The sequence below is a fragment of the Martes martes genome (assembly GCF_963455335.1).
Source record: "Martes martes genome assembly, chromosome: 3".
NCBI classification, from domain to species: domain Eukaryota; kingdom Metazoa; phylum Chordata; class Mammalia; order Carnivora; family Mustelidae; genus Martes; species Martes martes.
In genome coordinates, this window is record NC_137890.1 from 159926410 (window position 1) to 159952163 (window position 25754).

The following is a 25754-nucleotide window of genomic DNA, read 5'->3' on the forward strand; positions in this document are numbered from 1 at the left end:
GAGGGCTGTAGCGGACAGATTTCCTCTGTCTTCAGCAAAAACAGGCCCGAATCCTGCACATCTCTTGGCATGAGAGCAGCCTGATTCACACTGAGATGGAGGGGTGGGGCTTCATGTACTACACACGCGAGTTCCTTCTTTGGAAAATACCAATTCGGTAATCCTCTGTGGGAGACTTCGTGTAAAACTATCAATTATGGCTTATGTTGTAGTTTGAATGTGATTTAGCTTCTCATTCCAAAAGCCAGTACGTTGGAAGACGTTTGTTCACCTCTCTCTGCCTCTAGCAATTGCTCTGTTGTGCCTGAGATCCCAATAGGCTAGTCTTCTTCTGTCCTCTATAGCTTGGTTCCTTGAGCATCCTTTTTGCTATGTGTGAAGTACTCCTGGAAGGAGCTTGCAGTGCCTTTTTCTTTTCTTTTTTCTTCTCTCTTCTTTTCTTTTTTTTAACCAAAAAGTAGGACTCTGAAAACCCAAAATAGCTTAGAACATTTTGTGGAGTTGAGGATGATGCTGCATGGTGGGAACTAGGCAAGTGATCTTTTTTTTTCCTGAATTCTTGCAGTTTCCCCAAACCTTTATAGTATGTATTAAATATCCCTAGTTAAAGGGGTCTAAAGTTTAAAAAAAAAAATAAACTCATACAGCATTCAAAAGTCTCCTCCTTTCTATTTTTGGGTGTTTAAAAAAACACCTTCCATCCCTGCTCCCTACCACTTACCTTGAGGGTTACCTTCCTTCCAGTCTCCCAGATAAGCAGCCCTCTTGAATTTGGAGTCTGAAGTAAATGGTGCATTCCCCATCAGCCCTAAGAGTTTCTGCTTTTCCTGTATCCTGCCAGGTTTGCTATTCTAATTGAAATGCCCAATTGTCACTTCCGCCAGTGTCAGAGAAGGAAAGAAGGATACGGCCTGGATAAATTTGAACAGCCCTCAGAGGTGACCCTTTGGCTCATGAATCCCTGAGAATGAGCCCGCTCATTTCTGTGTCCATATTTAGGAGACTTATCTCTGCGTTTCAAAAACAAGACCCACCCTGAAAGACCCTTGTGAGGGCTCCTACTCCGCAGGATGGAGAACATCCAAGAAACATGTGTCTCCCTTAGCAAATTATGTGTCCATCTGCTTACATCTTAGAAGGTAGATGTTTCCAGTAGCTTCTTCCAAGCAAGAAAGGAGTCAAGAAATGAAAATTGTCACTTTCTTATAATTGCCAAAGGCCAAAGGCATGCATCCATCCTCAAGTAATACATGACCATTAAATCCACTGTCTCTTTGACAACTGGTAAACTTTGCATTACCTATGCTTTGGAAGCCTATACAAAACAATCCAAAATCAATGATAAGCCTTGATGCATGTCATATTTTCTGACAGGTGTGTTTTTCTTATATTTTGCTTCTCCTAACATTAAAAATCACATTCCCTTACTGATCATATCAACATTACAGCATTATACTGCTTCTAAATAGCAATTAAATAGCAATCAGCTGTCCTCTATTTATACATCTAACTTTATTCTGTTTGAAACATTGCTGACCATTCATAAATTATACTATATTTGCATTTCCTGAGCCTATCTGTTTCTGTAACTCTTGCATTTTGTACTTGAGACTCAAACTCAGTTATCACTTTTATACAGAAAAAGCTCTGATCAACTTTCAAAGCATTCTTCAGCCAGCTGACATCTGTGTGATGTGGCAGAAGTAAACAAGTATGGTTTGATATTTCTGAATTGTCCTCCATGCTCTTAGAGCATTCTGTGACTCCACAGAGATACAATGTGGTTTCCAGGAAACAAGTAATTGTGTAGCCCAAGAAAAGCAGGGAGATATCCATAACTGTCCCTGAGGCTCTGTCTAGTTCATTTCTTGCCACATTAGGATGCACTCTGGCCCAGGTCAACACACAGAGTCTCTAAATTACATACACGAGGACATGAATTTCAAAGAAGAGACCCCTTTTTGTTCATGAAAAAAATCTCCATTTTAGACTCAGACAGGTCCATCCTTTTGTGACATTTGTCAGAGATGGACACTCCATAAATCAGTTGGTTCCATGTGTATTTATCAGAGGCAAGTTTAGTTAGACCAGGTACCTATTGCTAAAAGCAATATTGCTTTTATATTTTATATATTTATATTTATATTTTATATTTATATTTGTATTATATTCTATATATAATATAAATATAATATGTTTATATATTATATTTTATATTATATTTTATATATTTATATATATATTTATATATTTATATATTTATATTTTATATTGCTTTTATGACTCTCCTGCTATAAAAATACAGTTTATCGGGGCGCCTGGGTGGCTCAGTGAGTTAAAGCCTCTGCCTTCGGGTCATGATCCCGGGGTCCTGGGATCTAGCCCCTCATGGGGCTCTCTGCTCCATGGGGAGCCTGCTTCCTCCTCTCTCTCTGCCTGCCTCTCTGCCTACTTGTGATCTTTGTCTGTCAAATAAATAAATAAAATCTTTTTAAAAAATACGGTTTATCCAGAGATACGTTTATTATGAGGTAGGACAATGTTGCCTTCTTTCCTATCTCGGGGTACTGCCTCCCACCTCCTGCACAGTAAAGACAGAGAAGGAGGTGCAGATCTTGGGCTTATCATTTCCTTTCAACCTTCCCAACCAACTATGATCTGGTGCTTTCTAAGCATTCCCCTCCTCAATAATGGAGAATTGTTTTATTCCAGGTCCTGAAAGAATCCCTTATTTTCCAATGCTTTAAAAATAATTGTTGACCAAGAAGAAAAGTCTCCTGACCAACCGAAAGCCTGTATTTGGGGTCTTAGACGCACAGTGGACTGAAGTTGAGTGTGCTTGGAATTGCACGTGGGGAGTACAGGCTTATAAAGGCAAAAACCACCAGGTCACATAACTCATTTTGAAGGAATCGTGATTGGTGCTGACGAAGTTAAACTGACTGACTAATGTAAAATTGGCCACTTAGCCAATAGATGTTTCATTATTTCAGTCCAAAGCAGAAGGATGTGTTTCAGGAGGTGGTCCAGTCTCTATAGTCAAAAGGTCAGAAGTTCGTGGTGTTCCCAGAATCAAAACAAGAGAGGGCATAGGCCCTACTTCCTCCATGCCCTTGCCACCTTATTTTGAAATGACGCTCTTAGCAATGCTTAGTTCACTTTGGAATCTTCTTTCATGTCATCAGTTACACGATTTCCAAATGGCAGCAGTTGTCAGTGTTAAGAGGCAAGAATGCTTCACATTCAACCAGCAGATAACCATATTACAGACTATGTCCAAGGAATAATCAAACATGCCTTGGATAACAGTTTCTCCTATTTGTCAAAGGACACTAAGCAGACAAGAACTCAGGCAGCTAGCCACTAGAATCATCATTAAAAGGAAAATGTTATCTTAACATTTAATGAAACTTTCAGAGAAACTAAGACTAAACCACTGAGTTTTCTATGCTAGTTTCTTTTTTTTTTCCTTTCACACAATTTGATTTCCAGTTTGTATACTGTCTCTTCTTCGATTCTCCGTGTGCTTTAAGTAAGCATTATAGTTTCCCCATGAAAAAATGCAAAGACAATTATTTTCCACAGTGGAAACAGAAGATTTCAGAATTCTCAGAAAGTTTGCTAACGCATAGATTAAATTAACATGAAATTACATGTGTAAAATTATACAGAATCTTCTGACCTCGTGTGTGTGTGGTATGTGTGTTTGTGTGTGGTGTGTGTGTGTGTGCCTTTAAGCAATAGGTACCTGGTCTAACTAAACTTGCCTCTGATAAATACACATGGAACCAACTGATTTATGGAGTGTCCATCTCTGACAAATGTCACAAAAGGATGGACCTGTCTGAGTCTAAAATGGAGATTTTTTTCATGAACAAAAAGGGGTCTCTTCTTTGAAATTCATGTCCTCGTGTATGTAATTTAGAGACTCTGTGTGTTGACCTGGGCCAGAGTGCATCCTAATGTGGCAAGAAATGAACTAGACAGAACCTCAGGGACAGTTATGGATATTTAAGTTAGCAGTTAAATGGTATTTAAGCCAGGGAGTAAGCATTCCAAAATTATAATGAAATAATTTTATGGAATCTTAGAGTGTTGAGACAGTAAAGACCACGTGGCCAAGCTCAGCACTGGATTTCTTTTCAGTGAAAGCTGAAAGGTTCTTTCTCGGCACTTCTCCCCTGCTTACTCTGTGCAGCTATGATCGTGCGTCTGCTGTTTGTCCAGTGCAAGCAGCACACTCCTGCTCTGAGCCTTTGTTTTTGCTGATGTTCTCTGCCTGGGCTGCTTGTCCCCCAGACGGCTGTGTGCCTCATTTCATTCAGCTCTCTGCTCGGCATCACCCTCACCAAGGCCTGCCAGGAAATACTTTCCCACGTTGCATCCCTTACTTCGTAATCCATTTCTCTGGCTTTATTCGTCTTCACATTGCTTTCCATTCCCTTCCTCAATTTCTCTCTCTTTCCGTAAAATGTATTTGACTATGGTCTGCCTTCCCCTAACAGCATGAGAACAAGACTGTGACTGTTCTTTGTCTTTATCCTTGTTTTGTTCACCCTTGATTGCCCGGGTAATGAAGCAGCACCTAGTAGAACCAGCAGGAGCGCCCCTCCTCCATGTCCTCGGCAGCATTACTTACAACAACCAAGATATGGAAGCAACTGAAGTGTGCATCCGTGAATGAATGGGTAAAGAAGAGGGAGCATATATACACAATGGGATACTCCTTACCTATAGAAAGGAATGAAATCTTGTCTTTCACAACCACATGGATGGACCTCGACAGTATCAGGCTACGTGAATAAATCAGACACAGAGAGACAAATACTAACATAATGATGCATCTCAGATAATTATACTATATACTTCATGTACATAGCAAACAGAGAGAGACTTAAATGTTGAATATGTATATACTTTAGAAGAGTTTAACAGATATAATATCTTATTATGACATCACTTCCTGGACTCCCAGGTCTGCACACTCTTAATTGGCTTCCCCATTGAATAAAAGCATTTTATGAAAAAAAATTAAATAGCAAAACAACAAAACAAAACTTAAAACCCCTCAAAGCCAGTATGTACTCCACAAGTAGTTGTGAAATGAAGGTGTGAATGAATGAAAACTTACGGTGGGTGACATTACCTTTCTCTTAGAGATGGCATCCGAAGTTAGCATCAAATATAGTCTAGGGGCATCTGGGTGGCTTAGCTGATTAAGCGTTTGACTTCTGCTCAAGTCATGATCTCAGGGTCCTGGGATCCAGCCCTGCTTCAGACTCCCTGATCACCGGGGAATCTGCTTCTCCCTCCCCCTCCAACCCCTTTCCCTACTTGCTCTCTCTCAAATAAATAAATAAAATATTTTTTAAAAAAAAACTTAAAAATAGGTAATCTAATTTATGCATTATGGTTTTATGAATATGGTTTGCACCAAGATAGAATCTAAATTAAGATTTTAATTTTAGAAGAAACTTAAAAAGGAAGAAAAATCGTATCTTTACAAATTAAAAGGAAAATAAGCCAAGATGGAATAGCACTCCAAACCTGGTAGAATGTCTAAAATGAACTGAGAGCAGAAAATGACAACATCAGATACTGTTGAGGATGTGGAACAATTGGGGCTCTCATACCTTGCTGGTGGAATGGAAAGTGGTAAATCCTGGTTAGAAACCAGTTTACCTGTTTCTTTTTTAAAATTTTTTATTTAAATTTAGTTTAGTTAGCATATACTGTATTATTAGTTTCGGGGGTAGAATATAGTGATTCATCAGTTTCAGATAACACCAGGGGTCATTACATCAAGTGCCCTCTTTAATGCCCATCACCTTGTTACCCCATCCCCCCACCGACCTCCCCACCAGCAACCTTGTTTGTTCCCTATAGTTAAGAGTCTCCTATGGTTTGCCTCAATCTCTGTTTTCATCTTATTTTATTTTTCCTTCCCTTTCCCTCGGTTCATCTGTTTTGCTTCTTAATTTCCACACACGAGTGAAATCATGTGGTATTTGTCTTTCTCTGACTGACTTATAAAGTTATCATACTACCTATTAACTTAATTCTTGGATACTTACCCAAGGCAAGACAAAACCTTAATTTCTGACAAAAATCAATAGGCATATGTTTATAGCAGCTTTATTGATATTTACCAAAAAATAAAAACAACCCGAGTGGTCTTCACCTGGCAAACAGGTTTTTATAAAAAAATCTGTCTACATCCATACAGTGAAACACCACCCCACAATAAAAGAAGGAAAAAAATGCTAAACACACAACAATGTTAACTGCCAAACACATTGTGCCAAGTAAAAGAAACAGGTCATGGGGTGCCTGGGTGGCTCAGTGGGTTAGGCCTCTGCCTTCGGCTCAGGTCATAATCTCAGGGTTCTGGGATCGAGTCCCGCATCGGACTCTCTGCTCAGCAGGGAGCCTGCTTCCCCTCTCTCTCTGCCTGTCTCTCTGCTTACTTGTGATCTCTCTCTCTCTCCCTCTGTCAATAAATAAATAAAATCTTTGAAAAAAAAAAAAAGAAAGAAACAAGTCACAAAAAGGTACATGCTACATGATTCCACCTACATGACATTCTAGAAAAGGCAACATTTTAGGGGATAGAAATCAAATCAATGGCTGCCAGGGGCTGGGACTTAGGAAGCATTTGACTACAAGGAGCAGGAAGGAATTTGGGGAGATGGGGGAGCTGAGTTCTTCATCTAGTCTAGGATAGTGGTGACACAATGATGTGTGTTTTTTAAAAAACTCATAGAACTTTACAGGGCACCTGGGTGGCTCAGTCGGTTAAGCATCTGCCTTCTACTCAGGTCGTGATCCCAGGGTCCTGGGATCGAGCCCCACATCTGGCTCCCTGCTCAGCGTGAAGTCTACTTCTCCCTCTCCCACTCCCCCTGCTTGTGTTCCCTCTCTCTCTTTCTCTGTCAAGTAAATAAATAAAATCTTAAAAATTAATTTTAAAAAACTTCATAGAACTTTACAGCAAACAGGGATGAATTATGTGGGATCACGATATCTCCATGAAGAGTTACCTGCAGTAGAGATGCCATTAATTATACCACAGAGCACAGAGTTGACAGCATCTATGAGCAGTTGCCTTCACCCTAATCAGCTCATTGCCGTCTCTCCCACTTACTATGCAAATCTGATGGACCTGCTCACACTGTAGCCTGTTTCTGTAAGAAACGTTTAATTAAGTTTCTTAGAGTCTACAACACCAATGGGGCCTGGAGATTCTTCTTGGAATGATGCCATGGCTCTTCCAATGGGCTTCTTTTGTTCCCTTTATTTTATAGCTCTTGCTTTTTCTTTCTTCCGTGAAAATTGTGTGTCACATTTGTAAGAACGATTTCTTTGGACCATGGTTTCCAAAAATTTTTTTGGAGTATGACTTATTTTAAAAATAGTATTTGTTTGAAACTCTTGAGCGAGCAGATGACCAGGCTTCCTTACCCTGGAATGGTCACCCAAGCCGCTGTTCACATTGATGTCTTAAAATTCCAGCACCCTTAACTCTCTGAGTCTCCTTGTTTGGAGGGGCAGGTGACTCTCTGCTTTTGAAGAAAAATGAATCAATTTTTCTGATGACATTATTCAGTTAATTTTAAGCAGCATTCCATCATTAATCACAATGCATACATTAGGAAATTTCCTCTCTTAAAAGCTTCGGGGCTGCTTTACGTCTTTACACTTACGATTATCAGAAAATGAAATTTGATAAAGTTTTGATAGCAGAGCACTACAAAAATGCAGATCATGCTCTAATTTAAAATTCTTTGTTACCTTGGCATAAAAACCTTGAGAGAAATAAAAGCCTTGCAGAAACATAAAATATCATTGTGTGCTTAGATTTAACTCTTAAATTTTCTTTGTATTGAATAAATCACTCACAGGTTTTCTTTCTGAAACACAATCACTGGAAAAGAAAATTACAAATCTACATTACGTCAAATACAAAATGTTCTGGTGCCACACAACAAACAGTTTCTTAATATTGGCTATATATCAAGAGATAAGTGTGGAACATAAATTGAGTAAGATACTCATGCACCCAAATCAGAATCAGAAGGAAAAGACACACATGCACATTCTAAAATTCTGGTAGAAATATCATTTTCATTATAGAGATTTCACCAGAAGAGGGAAACACTTGCTATGGGGAGAGGAGCCTTGGTTCAATTAGTTCTTGATGGTTGAGGAAGAACATTGATGGAAAAAATTCAGGGGGCATATGAAAGGATATGAGAAAAACCCCGTGCATCATAAAGACTGTGCTCTTTAGTAAACTGGTGAACTCTAGCAGGGTATGTACAGGAAAATAATTGGAGACAAAGCTTGGAAAACAGCTAAATTGGGTATAGGGCAATATCTTAAACGTTGGAGCTTGATAAATGTCCATGAAATGATTAACAGGTGGGAGCTGAATTTGGATCTGTCTATATGTATTTATATATATTTAAATTCAATTAGCCAACATATAGTACACCATTAGTTTCAGGTGTAGAGTTCAGAATTTAAGGCATTTCTTTGATGTGTCCAGGTTACTAAGAGTTTATTTCTCCTTCCTCATTTCATATCAAAATAAATTTATGTGAGTTGAATCTCTCTATAAGAAAGAGAAATTACTGTAAATTAGAGCAGACAGATCTTTCTTTATTGTTTAGAACACTCATTCATTTTTAAGAGAATATGTGTCATTATTATTTCAAGTTTGTGAACACACGGAATATTTATTATTAGCTCTTCATCTGAAATACATAAACCTGCAACTAAAAATAGCAGATAAATAAATGAGCTATTGAGAACCTGGTGAGTTTTCTCTTTTCCCCCTCAGAAAGTGACTCTCTCAGCAGGGAGGTCATATTCATAAGGCTTCAAAATCATTAGATTTTCAAGTACGTATTCTTACTTCTAGCATTCCTGTGTCTCTAATTGTTTGTCTAAAAGCTCTTCACAGGTTTAAATTGCCTAACATATGATGCTAAGTGGTTTATTGAAGGCTGAATTTTTATTCTCTTTGCTTATTTGGCCTTTCATATATTTGGGAGAGGAGGAGGCAGGGGGAGGGCAAGCAGGAGGAGGAGGGGGAGAGTTACACACTGCTTAGTGTAGAAATTACATGCCTTCAGATCACATGAATTAATTACTTAAAAAAACTGAGGCTGGAAGCTAGTGAGTGATTTAACCAAACAGACAGTAGGCTTGGAACTGGGACTCAAACCTCCTTATCACCAGACCAGAGCCCTGAGAGAGAGAGAGAGAAAGAGTTGAATACACATAGACTGGGATTCCTTAAAACACAAGGACAAGAAATTATGTATTTTACCAATTTGCAAAGGAGCACCAGCAAATGGGGGCTTTGGATTTGGAGAGCCCGTCTCAAATCCTAGTTCACCACTAACTAGGTAAATTATTGACTCCTCTAAGCCCAGGAGAAGAGCATAATCATTGTTATGATAGCTAATGTTTATTGAGAACTTGCTATAGGTTCTCTTCTTTAAGCACATTACATATATGGGCCTTAAATTCTACCTTGTATGTCTAGAGGTTTAATTCAGTTAGTATATGTATTAGGGCCTTAGTCCAGAACATTCTCAGTAAATGTAGTATTATTTAGTCAATAGTTAAAAAATATAGGTATTATCTCTATTAATGAAATGTATGGGGCAACTTTATTTTCACTACTAACAATTGAGTGATTTCTTTAATTATGATGAATAAAATTCAAATGTTAAGATTACATAGTGAGTGAATACTTTCATCAAACAAAGCTCCTTCAAAATATTGCTTCTAAGGCATTGAAAGATTTAGGTTTCTTTTTTTTTCTTTTTTTTTAAGATTTTATTTATTTATTTGAGGGACAGAAATCACAAGTAGGCAGAGAGGCAGGCACAGAGAGAGGGGGAGGCAGGCTCCCTGCTGAGCAGACAGCCCGATGCGGGGCTCAATCCCAGGACTGGGGGATCATGACCTGAGCCGAAGGCAGAGGCTTTAACCCACTGAGCCACCCAGGCGCCCCTTAGGTTTCATTTTTAAATGCAACTTCTTTTCTCGGACATTTCTCTTTCCTCTGAAGCAAAGATGTACCATAGAGAAGATACTCAGTATCCCAGGGCTATGGAATAGCCAAACAGGAAGTCTTTCTAGCATTTTCCACTGAGTAAGCGGATCCAAAAAGATTTTTATTTTCCTCACGGCTAGGCTAAGACAAAACAAGGTCTTTGCATATTTTCGGTTATTATTTACTTTAAAAATAGGTGCAAAAATACCCTTAAAGTAGAAGACTTGACAGATTCATTGTTCTGTTCTCATTTCTCTGTTGAAGAAGTTAAATGCGGGAGAAATCCAGCAAGTTAGCCAGCTCTGGTTTCCTTCGGCCTCGTCGTGAGGCAGTGTGTATCACAGCTGTGGGCATCTCACAGTGGGAGGTGTCAAGCTGAGGCCTTCAGTTGTCTCCATCTCTGCCTCTCAGCGTTTCACCAGGAAAACATGCCAACCGAGCTACCACTTACTGAAAGACCTGAGTGACTTGTGTCTGAACTCTGTCCCCTTCCTGAGGCTGACCTTGGACAAAAATAGTTCATATGCTCTGATAAATGACAGTTGCTTTCATTTGTTGACATATTTTGCTGCAACCATAATTCTATGTTCTTTGAATATATAGAAAGTAGAAGATGCCCAGTGCCTACTTTTTGAGGAGTGAGCTTTGAAATGACTAAGAAGTGATTACAGTCAGAGTGTTTATTATGCTGCACAGTGAAGTATTATTAACTGGTATGTTCATTTGATGTCTCCGTTTTAAGTCTCTAACATTCTTATAGGGTTCAGAGTGAATGAAAGCTTTATTCTAAAACCATGGGTGCTGTAAATTTTAAAGATCACAGAAAGGCAAAGAGCAGAAGCATAATATGGGTTTCTTTCAGTGTTAACACAAATAGATGTAAAGCCATGGTTTTTTTTTTTTTGAGAAATTCTAATACTGATAATACTGGCCAAGCGGATTAATTTAAATATTATAACTTACATCACAAAATGTTTCTTCTCCTTAAAGAAAAATGTCACCTTAGAATGTCACTCATGGAAAATAGCCTTAAAATGGAGGTCCATAGGGGTGCCTGGGTGACTTGGTTGGTGTCTGACTCTTGATTTCAGCTCAGATCACGATCTCAGGATCATTAGATCGGACCCCATTTTCAGTTCCACTCTAGGTGTGGAGCCTGCTTAAGATTCTCTCTCTCCCTCTACCTCTACACTTCTTGCTCATGCTCTTTATCTCTAAAAAGAAAAAAAAAAAAAAAAAGGAAGTCCATGAGAAGGTATAGTTATAGTAACAAAAATGAGATGTGCATAACTTTTGGGAAACATACCCCAAATTAGAATCATTTTGTATGGATTATGGAGGACCGCATAATTAAATTATTTCACTTAAAGACCTTGATACTTTCAAAACCAAATCCAAAGCCAGTTTCTGAGCAGCTTGGGGAAAAAAAACTCAAATCTCTCTGAGCCTCAAGATTTTCACCTACAAAATAACAATTTCTGTGAAGATCCTTATCTTTAAAATAACTCCTACCTTGTAGCATTGCAATAAGGATTAAATTAAAAGGTTAAAAAAAAAAGAAAGAAAGAAAGCAGGAAAGAAAGAAAAGTTTAGCACATTTTCCAGCACATTCTAAGCATACAAGAAAAAATCATAGGTGTAACTATTAATACTACAAAATGCAGAACCAAAATCACACCTTAGATTAGAATATTTGCTAAGGACAATTTGTCTTCACAGATCTGAAATGCTTTCAAATCCACTAATTTCAAGTGAAAGCATTCAATTTTCTATTTCCCTTTGTAGTTCATTTCAAATAGCAATAGCGAAAATCATGTATTGAGAGGATAACCTGCTATCTGCATGCCACAGTGTAAGACACTTGTCATTGCCCTAAATATTCAATGATCCCACCAGGTGAGTATTATTTTCTCCATCTGCAGGTGTGGAAGTTAAAATCAGAATTGAAGTTAGCTGCCCAAGGTTATTCTACCATTAATTACGAAGCTAGGATTTCAACTTGGACCACTCATACCCATGCTCAACTCTATTCCATACTGGAAGAGAAAGTGATTAGCAGTGAGGAGTGGGGTGGACCAAGAGCCTTTTTCTACTTTAAATAAAGTGAGTCTAGATCAATAGTTCTCAATTTTGGGGGGGGGGGGTTGAAATTCCCTTACACTCTAAGAAAATTATTGAGGACCTCGTGAAGGTTTTGTTTATAGAGGCTATACTTTCTCACATTTTTCAAATTATCAATTAAAGCTAAGAAAGGTTTTTTAAAATTATTCACATTAAAATAATAATAATTTTTATTTTAAAAATACTTTGAAAACAATAATGAACACATTACATGTTAACATGCATATTTTTAAGTCTTTATTTAAATTCCAGTTAGCATACAATGTAATATGAGTTTTAGGTGTAAATATAGTGATTCAACACTTTTGTTTAGCACCCGGTGTTCATCAGGACAGATGCACTCCTTCATCCCCATCACTATTTCACCCATTCCCTCCATCCCCGCTCCTCTGACAAGCATCACTTTATTCTCTGTAATTAAGAATCTGTGTCTTGATTTCTCCCTCTCTCTCTTTCCCCTCTTTGTTCATTTGTTTTATTTCTTAAATTCTACATATGAGTGAAGTGATATGACTTATTTCACTTAGTATTATACTCTCTAGTTCCATCCAGGTCATTGCAAATGGCAAGATTTCATTCTTTTTTAGGGCTGTGTAATATTCCATAGTATATAGACACACCACATTGTCTTTATTTAAAAAAATGGCTAAAATCAACAAGGCAGGAATTAATATGCATGTTTTTTATGTAAAATAAAAGTGTTATTTTAAAAAAAAAACTTTTAGTGAGAAGAGGGGTGATTTCATTTTAGAATTTAGCAAATCTCCTCGATGTCTCACTTGACATAAGACAGCCAGATTCTGCTGTTGGCTTCTGCATACAGCCAGTTGCACCCTTACACTGTCGTGGGTCCTGGAGAACTCCACGGGAAACTTAAGAGACAATAATGGTGAAATAGACAAATAAAGTCGTCCTGTTATTATAAATATAGTTTGATGGCTGGCCTCCTTGGAAGATCTCAGGGACCCCTGGGGGCCCAGCCTGCACATTGAGAACCACAGTTTAGGTAAAATGTGCAAGAGAACTGAGAAGCTCTGTTGTCAGTGTTAGTCCACAGTCATAGCCTAAGTTCATCATTCAAAATTACCTGTTTGTCCACTGCATGCCTCTTTGTATTCTTCTAGAAAAGGACAATGGAAATCTGTCATCTCTAGTAATAATAAACATTGAGTGGGAAAAGATTTAAAGGTAGTAATATTTCTCAGCAAAAATAAAAAAGAAGTATTATGGAAAGATGTATTAGAATTATATTTGGTTAACTCAGACAAAAATTCACACGTTTTTTATCTATACAGCATAACAATACTTTGTTATACAGATGGAGTGTAATTGAAGTGTCAGTCTATTTTTGTGGCAATAACCAAAGTGATTAAATCTATTCTATTGCTTAAGTGAAGGTAGTGAGTCAAATATTAGCAGACGTGTGCCCTAATAAAGTAGAGGGCACCAGGGGAGCATTGGAAATCTTGCATAAGTTGGGAAAAATCTTATACACTGTTTCGGTAGTGTTAAGACACGTTAGAATTTGAATTGTTTGGTTATTCATGAGATTGCAACTTCAAAATGTCTTGTCACAGAAATAAAATTTTTCTTCCTTGCTTTAAAATCCAAGCCCAGAAACCAGTCATTTCTTAATCATATTTGGGGTTTTTTTGATTCATGAATTCAAATTTGTTTTGCTTTACTGTGCTGTTTCAACATGGAAAATGATTGTCATGATGCACTTTACTTATTCTTAATAACTTTTAAAATTAACAAAGTACGTTAGGTATTCTGTAAGAGTTGAACCCTATTAAAAAAAAAAAGAATTGAACCCCGTTTCACAGACATGTTAGCAAAGCTGAAGCCAAAAGTATATCATTTCAGTAGCAATACTGCACCAAAAGGAAAAACACTACATTTTTTAAGATTAAAAATATTCCCAGAGTGCACCAACACTACCACTAAAATGAACTTTGGTCCCCAATGTCAATTGAACCATACCCCAAAATAATCATTTGAAGTTTCCACAGGTTGGACATCATTGAAGTTTCCAGATATTGGATTTGATGACAGAAGGAACATTAGTATTAACATCAATGTATTCCTCTAAAACCAACAACTGGCTGAATATTTTACACATTCTAGAGGTGCTTTTATCATGCATGTTTTTTTCCAGTATCCAGATGCTCTGAAGTGAAGAAAACACCTACAGATTCTTCAGAAAACAGCTGCTTGTTGAACCAGAAAATTTGGCCATGTAACACTAAGAAGGTTTTCTCGATTCCCTCCAGGTTCTTTGCAGCAACAGCCTGCTCGAGTCTACAGACTACTGGCTACAGAATCAGAGGACACCCTGCCAGATCGGTTTTGTGGAAGACAAGTCTGAAAACTGTGCTTCTGTAAGTAAACACAACTCTCTCTGGGTATAATTTGAGAAAGCAGGGAGTCCGGCGCGTGTGCTCATGCTAAAAATGGAAGTTTCATAATTCATTAAATACAAGGTTAGGAAAGTATCATTTTGAAAATGCTTAACGGGTTTATATGGACCATTAACAAAATGGCATGCTGAGCTCTTGTTTCTACTCTCATTTTGCTCATTTCAATGGGTAAATTAACCTGATCAGTTCTCTGAAAAGGAAAAACGATGTTTATATTTTCAAAACTGACTGAGAAAGAGATTCAGAAATAGAACTGGATGATGAGAAATAAGAGACCATTCAAGTGCTCTCTTGGATTCTTTTCGATATATTTTATAATTGCTGCTAGTAGGTTATTTTCCAACATGAAAATTATATAGAAATTTTCTACCTTTCTTATAAGTTATAGTCATCATCTGAAAACCTTTTCAACACAAGAACTATGAAGCCATGAATTTTAATATACAGGAGCTGAGCTTTACATACAAAACCTTCCTTTTCAAGCTATGTTCTTATAAACAAATGTTTATAAGAAAGGAATGTTCTTATAAACAAAATTATTATCTTAATATATGGGTACATATTCTTGATAGGAGAAATCAATAATATGATTTATTTTTCCTGTTGAAAGATGCTCCTTCCTGTATGTTCTACAAAGTCACATATTTCATTTTAATTGAAATCACCCAGCCCTTATGGGGTCATAATTACAGAGACTGGGGTAGAGCATTTCCAAAGTGGAGAGAAATGTAATTCTCATGACTAAACTGAGAACTTCAGCTCTGAGCTATTCTTGGAGGTAAGTTGAATGCCAGCATTTCTGTTAAAAGAAAAAAAAATAAAATAAAAAAAGAAGGAAGCTGAAAATGGGATGAAGAAGCTTTTTATATAAAATAGGCAGAGCCAGTACTGGCAGACAGAGGATGTAAAGCATTTCACACTGCAGAGTCTCATCGTGTAAGGAAAGCAGAGTCAATTCAACAGACTTATTTCAATCTCTGTTTAGGCAAATGATTTTAATCCCACTACTTCTAGAATGTTTAATCTTTTATCCAGATAACTGGTTGCTGTCCAGAAATCTTTGGGGAAAACAGAAGGGATTAGGTGGCAGGTAATTTAATAGTGATAACCTCCTTTACAAATTCGCTTCTGAGGTCAGTTAGAAAACGCAGGCATCTGTGGATACAGGTTTCTAATCACACGGTTGTCCATTGTAAAAGGAAGAGAAATGGAGGGCAGAATCTCTCCAGCTACATTCTGGAAAAAACTGTCATCTGAGCAGCTCCTGTATTAAGAAGTCTCCCACTCGGAGGGGCACCTTGGGTGGCTCAGTCCGTTAAGCATCAGACTCTTGATTTCTGCTTAGGTGGTGATCTCAGAGTTGTGAGATGGAGCCCTGAGTTGAACTCCACACTCAGCCGGGAGTCTGCTTGAGATTCGCTTCCCCTGACCCCCCAATTAAATAAATAAATCAAACCTTTAAGAAATGAAGGCTCCCATTTGGAGAAAGCTTGAAATTTGGGGCACTAAAAATTGTGCAGTGGAAGGTGAAGAGGTCTTCTTGAATCTTTACATTTTTGGAATCTGGACTAAAGATCTGCAATTAGAAATGCTAAATTTATAGCCAGATTAAAGACTACCATTGGATCTCCCTAAGTGAAGAGAATTCTCCTCCCACTCCCCACCAATCCCAGTGGATTCAAATTTGGGCTTAAAACCATATGACTTCCTTCCTTAATTCTTTGTCCCTTTATAGTGTCAGATGACAATAGTGAGGTTGAGCTGATTCATCCTGCCTTTACAGTTCTTTCTATTCTTTGCAAAAGGGGAAAAACCCAAACACTAATAAAAGGTATACTGGAAATTTTGTTTTCCCACATGTTTATAAAAATTACCTATGACTCTAAAGCTAAAAGAAATTTCAAAATCCCTATTTTGTAGTCCTAAATTGTCCTAATCTCTAGAAAGTATCCTTTAGTTCCTTTTTCTTAAAGTGTGAATCCTTTCTTTCTTTCTTTCTGACTTGGCACAGATTTCTAGGATGAAAAGAGGAAACAGAGTCCAGAGCGGAAGGGAAGCAATTCTAGAGGGAAAACAGAGGTGAACCATGGAGATATCTGATCAGGATCAGGACCTTTTAATCAAAACAATACATTGGAGTGACCAAAATGGTTAGGATTTGGGTGGGGGGGGTGGGTTTTTTTTTAGGGTTTTATTAATTCATGTACTTTATTGCCTTTCAAAAACAAGTTCTCCATGGCAGGATGAAAATGAAAGGCATAATTTAAGGGAAAAATTACTTTAGTTTAAAATAATATCTTCATTCAAGTTTCATTTAAAAATTCAGTTTAATAAAATCATCCCAAAGCAAAATCTCTTTTCAAATAACCAGAACGGAATCTGAGAAACCTGTAGCAATGTTGGCTCATATTTTATCACTTTGTACTCTGTTCATAGCTCTGTGTTAATCATTGCTTCTTTAACTGATTTCTTCCTGGTCAAAATTAGCAGCCAACTTTTTCAGATCCAACTTCTATTGGCTTAGGATCCAACATACTTAAGTCCAAGTGTCTGGACTTGCAGTTTCTTAGAACTCAGAACTTCAGCATACCAACATTTTCTGAATTCAAGATGTCCACTTAAAATTTTTATTGAGGGACAAACTCAGACTTGGAAAACCTTCAGAGTGTGGCACTCATGGGTCAGTATGACTGTTCTCAAGCATCAAGCAATGAGTTTTGGTTTTTTTTTTCTTTTCTTTTCTTTTTTTCTTTTTTTTTTTTTTTAGTTACTCTTTCAATAGAGAACTTCATTCATTTCACAGCTAAAATGAAGAGCCTTAATGAAGAGTAGTTTGAAGAAGTCAGATAGGTACACCAAACAGGAACAGCTTGCCAGGAAGTCTGGCTCAAGCAGCCCCCTAAAGGTCACCCTTGAAAGGTTTTCACTAGGTATCAATTATAAACAACTTGCTTATGTTTCCCCCCCCCCTTTTTTTTTTAAGATTTTATTTATTTATTCGACATACAGAGATCACAAGTAGGCAGAGAGGCAGGCAGAGAGAGAGAGGGGGAAGCAGGCTCCCTCCTGAGCAGAGTGCCTGATGCGGGGCTCGATCCCAGGACCCCGGGATCATGACCTGAGCTGAAGGCAGAGGCTTTAACCCACTGAGCCACGCAGGCACCCCCTGCTTATGTTTTCCTAAATGGAATTCTCCTCTCAAACTATATAATTTCATTTTCTTCCTGAAAAAAAAAATAATACACCAACCTTAACCTTCAGAGTCTTCTTTTTAACCTAATTTTTAAAGAGATTTTATGTATTTATTTGAAAGAGAGAGAGAGTAAGCAGGGGAAAGGGGAGAGGGGGAGGGAAAGAGACAAAACAACCCCGAGCTGAGTGTGGAACCCAACACTGGATTCCATTTCACAACCTCAAGACCATGATCTGAGCCAAAATCAGGAGTTGGATGCTTAGCCGACTGAGCCATCCAGGTGACCCTAACCTGATTATTTAAAAGAAGGAAATGTGGAGGAGGTTAATGGAATTGGAAGCCAATTTCCAAACCCAACAGCTGAGACATTATCTTAATAGAGGTCCTTAACACAAGGAGTAGGAATTGGACTTTTCAAGTCTCTTGACTTTTTTTTTTAATTTAAAACTAATTTAGTTATTTTTTAATCTGCTGTTGCCCTTTGCTATTTACTCACATTTAAATTTTTTTTTATTTTTCAGAAATCTTTTTTTGTTTTAATGCTTCATTAAAATTACCTTGACAAATAACATTATTTCTATTTATAGCTACTGCCAGAATCTTTCCTTACTGGTCATTTTAAGACTTGGCTGTTGTCCTGCAAATAAATTACACCCTCCAGTGTGCATCTTAATTGATGAATCACAGTATTTGAAAATATGTTACATTTGCCTTCAATTCTTAAATAAACAAATTAAATTCTCAGGCAGGCTTCAACATCCCACACATGATATTGCAAAACTATGAAGATATTTGACAGCTGTTCAGTGAGTCTCTGATGTCAATGCAACCCAGTGGTCAAAATGACAAAATGGTATCTTGGATGACTGTTCTTTATTCTATATTATTTCTCAAAATATTTCTATACCAAGTCTATTATGAAATTTTAAAAAAGGTAAGTTAAGGAAGAGATGAAGACTCCACTTGATATGCTGATCTATGGAAAAATCTAGACTTCCATGATTCTGGAAAAATATAGTATAACTATGAAGAGACATTTTACATTATCTAGTCCAGGTGTTTACCAAGCTTTTTAGCAACTTTAATGTTTTTTTCCTTAAAAAATCAGGTTTGGAACTTATTTTTTAAATTCTTTAATTTTAGACTTATAGAAAAATTGCAGGAATTCCTAGAATTCCCAGATTCCCTGCATACTAACATTTTTCTGCCTTTGCTTATCCTTCCCTTTGTGTGTGTATATGCATCTATGTGTAAGTGTCCATATAGGATTTTTTTTTTTCTGAAACTTTTGAGAAGGATCTGCAGACACGATGTCCCTTTACCCCTATATACTGCAGTGTGGAATATAAATATTTAAAACCAGGATTGAACCCAGAGCTGCAGAAACCCTTGTTCAGGCTCATAATTTGGTACCAACTGCACAATAATGTTCTTTAAATATTTAGTCAACAATTTTCAAGGAGAAGTTAATGCCGCCCCCATAAAAGTGAAAAATCAAATGCTGACAGTGGAAGTCATCCAGACTGAGCAGAACAAAAGCCCTGTATTTAAGGGAAACCACTCTCAGGAGGCAGTGTAGGGACTCTCAGGGGTCACTTGCCCACCTGAGAGGGAGCTCTTGACCCTCAGCCCTGGTAGATTATTCCTGCCAATTTCATCCAGGACTGCTCTTGAGCAGTTCTGGTAAGTTACATTTTGTCTATGCTGATTTCCAGGGGTTTTGGTACCCACCCCCCAAGCATGATTGATCCAGAACTTTTTGGAGAATTGCTTCTTAATCCAGCCCTAGATGAAACAGAGAAAGCAAGGCAGCTCGGGGTACAGTGGAGCAGATGCCCACAACTGGTCTGTGTGGCCTCACCTGGCCCTGGGCAGTAGTTCCTGAGGCTCTTTGGGAAATCCATGAGTCCCAGAGAAAAAAGTTTTGACTCTCAATGAAAAAAGTTCCACTAAACTTGGCCAAGCCTCTAGAAGTCCATGAATAAGAAAGAACACTTTATGGTAAAGCATGACACAGAGGGCTGATAGATAAAAGAACCACCACCAAAGCAACCAGGTGGCTCTAAATCCGTAAGGTCACACATGGGAAACTGACACCTAGAAACATGATAAACTGAACTGAGGTAGAGTTTTGTTTGTTTGTTTGTTTGTTTATTTTAAAGATTTATTTACTTGTTTACTTGACAGACAGAGATCACAAGGAGACATAGAGGCAGGCAGGGAGAGAGAGAGGAGGAAGCAGGCTTCCCGCCGAGCAGAGAGCCCGAAGCGGGGCTCGATCCCAGGATCCTGGGATCACGACCCGAGCCAAAGGCAGAGGCTTTAACCCATTGAACCACCCAGGTGCCCCTGAGGTAGAGCTTTTGATATAACTTGAGGTCTACACCTACAGTGCGTGGCCAGAAAATACAGTAGTAATATGGGTGTAACGTTAGACCTAGTCTGTACATTTAACAAGGCCATGGATCCTGAAACTAGAGGGAGTTTTTAACAAGTTTATTTGAATCAAAAATTGAGTTTGTATTCTATCACTATGTTGTAGGTAAAATGCTGCACAATAAAAATTAAGATCTTTGATTTTCTTTAGTGGCTCAAGGAATTACAGTATTAATAACAGCATTAGTTAAACAGGTGGAATAAGACTTCCAATAATTCATAATACGAAAAGGAATTAAGAGGGAAATCTAGGTGGTTATTTGTATGGCTATTTAAGCTCAATGCAACTCCAGAAACCAATTTTTAAATGCTTACGCTTCAGTAAACAATAGAAACAAAATGAAAAACAAAGTAACAAATGTGTGCGTGTGTGTGTGTGTGTGTGTGTGTGTGTGTGTGTGTGTATGGATAGTCTGAAGGTGTTAGTGTCAGTGCATAAAGAATGATAAGGAAAGGCCAGAATTCATTATGAAAAAGTGAAATATCCGATATCAAAGTTGGCAAAAAGCCAAACATAAGAAATTCACTGAAAGGATGCCTGGGTGGCTCATTGGATTAAGCATCTGCTTTTGGCTCAGGTCTTGATCCCAGAGTCTTGGGATCCATCCCCACACTGGTTCCCTGCTCATCGGGGAGTCTGCTTCTCCCTCTTCTTCTGCACTTCTCCCCAGCTTGTGCTCTCTCTCTCTCAAATAAATAAATAAAATCTTTAAAAAGTTCACAGAATAATACAATTGTTAATTTGGACTTGAAAAAATAATTAACTGCTCTAATAACCAATGATAATCAACTATAACTATTATAGAATTTGTTTCCAATAAGCTGGTTAAGATTGTAAAATTATTATATCCAGTGTTGATGTAAGCACAGTTAAGAAGGCCCTCTCAACAGCCGACATATGGAGTGGAAATTGACAAAGTTAGTATATTTCTGAAGAAAAGCTTTGTAATGTGTACTATCCAAAACATTTTAAATATTTATGACTATTGATCCACTTCTGGAAATATATTCTAAAGAAATGACCAGAGTTACATGGGGACTGATATAAAATACAGTCAACTTGCAAAGTAATGAACCCAGGACAACACACCAGACTGATTTAGACATGAACTCTGGAGTCAGGCACTTTGATTTGAATCCCACCTCCCTTTTCTAGCTGTATAATCCCAAGCAAGCTGTTTAGTCTCTCTGTGTCTCAGATTTCTCATTTGTCAAAGGGAGATGTTATAGTATTTATCTTGTGGATTGTAAGGATTAGATGCATTAACGTGTCTAAAGTTTTAGAATGGTACCTGCACATAGTAAACATGATTAGGTATTCAATGAACTCAACAACGTGTGATGGCAAAAAATAGAAAAATCTTGCGTGCCCCATAATATAGGAATGGTTAAGTAAATGTTGGACATTTATACCATGAAAATCAATGCATTCTTTACAAAGGTTTGTAAATAAAAATATTTCAGCACATGGAAAGAAAGGCTCATGATATAATTATGTATAAAAAACGGCTCCAAAATTATACGTAATATATATTAAATAAGACAGGTTAATAAGTTGGTTGAAGGAAAGAGAGAAGTCAATAATAAGTACTATGGTTTGGGCTTGAGATCAAGCTGGATGGAGGTTTCATTGACTGTAATGGTGGAGGAAGTAGGGGTGGGAGGAGGAGGATGGTGCTGAATGTCTTTCAGTCATCCAAGTGGAAATGTCAAGTTGGCAGCTGGGTGTACAACTTAGAGTTGTTGGCAAGATCAGATTGAGAGATAAGAGAGTTGAGGGTCTTCACGGGGACCCTCAGAGAGTAGAGAAGATCAGTCAAACCAGAGAGGGTGTGTAGGTAGAAAAAAGGGTTTGCAACTGAGCATGGGGTATTCTGATAAGTGCTCAAATGATGATCCCCATGTTCCAGGGTCCCCCTCAAAAGCAAGAGATTGTTATTTAAGCATGTAAATCTGAGTTGAAAATACAAAATGGAGCATTTTATGTATCCTGATATTTTTGTGCTTAAAATACAATCCGATGAATAAACCTAAGTGTACTTTTAAGCCTTGGTATTCATACCATTTCTTAACTGTTTCTTTAAAATTCATTTTGACAGAAGAATGCATTATTAAAATAGCTTAGAATAGCTTTGAGTTTCAAATTTCATACAATTCCTGCTATTATAGCAATTTTCCTCTGAGTGGAAAGCCTATCAATCAAGAAAAACTGAAAACAATAAACAATGTTCCTCATTAAATACCTTTCAGCTTCAAGGATGTTGACTATATAATTTCTATTTCTTTTTAGTAGAATTGTTTGTTTGGATCAACATGTCTTTCTTAATCAGTTCTTCCAGAATCCCAAAAAAACTAGTTAGAAGTTATAGCATTTTTTTTTCAACTTAGAGTATCAAGTTTAAAAAAAAAAAAAGAAGAAGAATTTTTTTAAAAAGATTTTATTTATTATTTTGACAGAGACACAGCAAGAGAGGGAACACAAGCAAGGGGAGTGGGAAAGGGAGAGGCAGGCCTCCCGCTGAGCAGGGAGCCCCATGTGGGACTGGATCTCAGGTCTGGGATCGTGACCTGAGCTGAAAGCAGACATTTAATGACTGAGCCACCCAGGTGCCCCAAGAAGAAATTTAAAAATTGGGCCTCACTAATGACTACGGTAGGATGTCTGCTTTTTAGGTCAGAGCTCTGGAATATTATTTCTCTCTTTTGTAACCATATAAGCTCAACCTCCAGGTTTATTAGGAAATATGAAAGTGCTAAGACAAGAATTTCTGCCCTTCTGTATTTGAATATTACTCCTTTATTAAGACCAGAGACAGCCCTTTCCTTACATTTCAGACAGTACCAAACACAATGGCTGGTCCATAAAATCTGTCATGATGAAATTGGGTCGGATTACTTGAAGGCATTCAGTGTTCTTTCCAGAAGCATCTGAAGGGGCCAGAAGGGACTAAGGAAGGTTTGCCCCTTGCTAAGCTGTCCCTTAGGTTTAGTTTAAAACAATAATTCAGCAGACAACCTAAGTCAATAGTGGCTCTGGTAGTTTTATTAGGCAAGCAGGGATGATTTCTTCTTAAGCAGGATCAATCAACTTTGACCCTATTGTTGGATTAGGCTGGATGATTCTTTGTTGTAGGGGGAGATTTTCTGTGCTCCCTTATGAGGGTATTTAACAGCATCCCTGGCCTTCACCCAGTAGATACCAGTAGCATCTACTCTCCAGTTGTAACAACCAAAAATGCCTCCAGATGTTGCCAATCTCTCCTGGCTGGGGTGGTGGATGAAGGGCAGAATCTAACCCGGTGGAAATTGCTGCTCTAAAGTTTCTCCGACTTCAACCCCTAGTCTCTCCTAAAGTATCTGCTATTCAGAGGCTTCAACTTGAGTTGCCCCTCGTGCCTGCAGAACCACGGGGGGAAAGCAAAACCTCCACTACTCCCAAATGATCCTTGCTCACCTGTTACCACCCCCCCCCCGCCCCCATCAACGGCCATACACACTGGGAGGAGGACTGAAAAGGAAAATTCATGGGACAGTCAAAACCAGTTCAAAATACCTACCTGTGGGTCAAGGTCCATTAATTTATGGCTGCTGCCTCTACCACACATAGAATCCAGTATCACTGGAACATCCCAGACAACCAATTTTTAGATTGAGGTGTATTACATTTATTTACAACGTATCTCCCTTCTTTTATCAAATACAATGCAGTTACATAACAGATAACTAGAAAGCAACAAGAAGGAAAAGCATCCTAATTCTGATGCCTAATGGATCAACTCTTGGGACCCAGATTATTTCTTTCCACCCTTTCCACCACAAACCAAAAAGAACAAGCATGTCAGCCCATCTCAATACCAAATGAGAATATGGACCCTGGGTTGAAGGTCTCGTTTTTAAAAGAACTCAGAAATTTTGTTATCTACATGAAATCTGACTTCTAAAAATTGAGCAGTTATAAAATTTTCTTTCAAAGTTGTATGAACAAAACAACACATCTATGGGATAGAATGAGCTGGTAGGACTCATTTCTGACAGCTGCCATTTCATCTGGTGAACACCTGTTGTGTCATTCTTGTTACCTGCCAGTTTCTATTTGCATTTGAATTCAGGACTTCCTTCACTAAACAATCCCTCAAATGCTTTCCAGCTCAAAAATTATCAGTGTAGGACCAAGTACATTATTAGAACCCTCTTTCTCATTACCTAAATGAGCTTGTCCAGGTTTTTACCACTCTCCATGAATAAACAACACCATCTTCCGTACTCTCTGAAAGATGATTTGGAAAATAAAGTCTTAACTAATCTGGAAAATAAAGGACAGTGGATGTCTATTATGTCAACTTATTTCCTTTATTCATATGTGTGCATATATGTACATATATTCATGTATGCATATACATATAATATATACTATATATTATATATATTTTATAATATTATATAGAATATATTTCTGTTGAAAGTATTGTTCTAGTACATAAATAATTCACTTCACGAAGACTCAACCAAAAAAGAGTGGTCCAAAAGAAAAAAAAAATTAATCTAGTAGGTATATTTGGGCCCAAGCCTCCACTTCGAGACCCTTCACCATCTGCCCTGTTCAAATTTGTCTTTTTATCAGCCCTCACTCCCGGCTACCATCTTTCCCCAAGTTCATTGGAATACTTGCCATTCTACAAGCATCAGTGTCCCTTTGTCCATGCTATTTCCTTGTGCTAGACTACCCTGGAGCCAGCCTCTTGCCTCAAAAATTCTTACAGACTTTTTTAGTCCAACTATGTTCATACAAAGCAATCATTTCAACTTTTAAGCATTTCTTATTCATGACAACTTGGTAAAAAATATTGCATTCTTCTTTCAGATTAATTCCTGGGAAACTCACTATAATTTCCTGCATTCCTTACTTTATTAGGAACCGACAGCTAGTTTGTCAATTACTTCAATATTGCATTCCTTCAAAATCGCTTTGTCTTAAAAGAACAAGTGGTATCGTTCTTAATAAAAGTACTATTCACCGCTGTGCTGTTATTACTTATACATACTTTTCAATTCTTACATATACTTGTGTTACTCCAAATCTTCCTTAAAAAGCACATATTAAGACAAGCAAAAGACACTTTCCTAGCCCCTCTCTGCCTGTGAAACCATCCCATCATCTATTCCATGATCACCAAACTTAAAAACTAATAAAAAGTGTACTATCTCTGCTACCTGTCTACTACCTGGCTGTCTCACCATTCTGTTGAAATTGCTCTTATCAATGTCACCAAATCCACTGATGTATTTTCACTATTTATATTACTTAGCAGAACGCGCTGAACTCATACCACCACCCAGATTCCGAAAACTAGCTCTTTTCTCCATGGCTTCAGGAACATTATTCTTCTAATTGTTTTCCTGCCTCTGGGGTCATTACTTCTTTGTTTTATTCCTGAACTTTTGCTCACCACTACCTGGCACTTGGTGGTGGTGTTTTCCAAAGGTCTGTGCAAAAGCCTTGTCCCTTCTTGACTGC

The 25754-nt window shown here is 37.8% G+C and overlaps 1 protein-coding gene across 3 annotated transcripts in view; it reads left to right on the plus strand.

Annotated features, from left to right (window-relative positions):
* SPHKAP (SPHK1 interactor, AKAP domain containing) overlaps window positions 1-25754 on the plus strand; it is a gene marked incomplete at both ends in the record, with an annotated part of 168237 nt that overhangs the window by 41835 nt on the left and 100648 nt on the right. For all 3 annotated transcript variants that reach the window (XM_080799204.1, XM_080799205.1, XM_080799203.1), the window contains one exon: window positions 14464-14571. In XM_080799204.1, the coding sequence (XP_080655330.1) occupies window positions 14464-14571 (108 nt within the window). The remainder of the gene's footprint in view (window positions 1-14463; window positions 14572-25754) is intronic.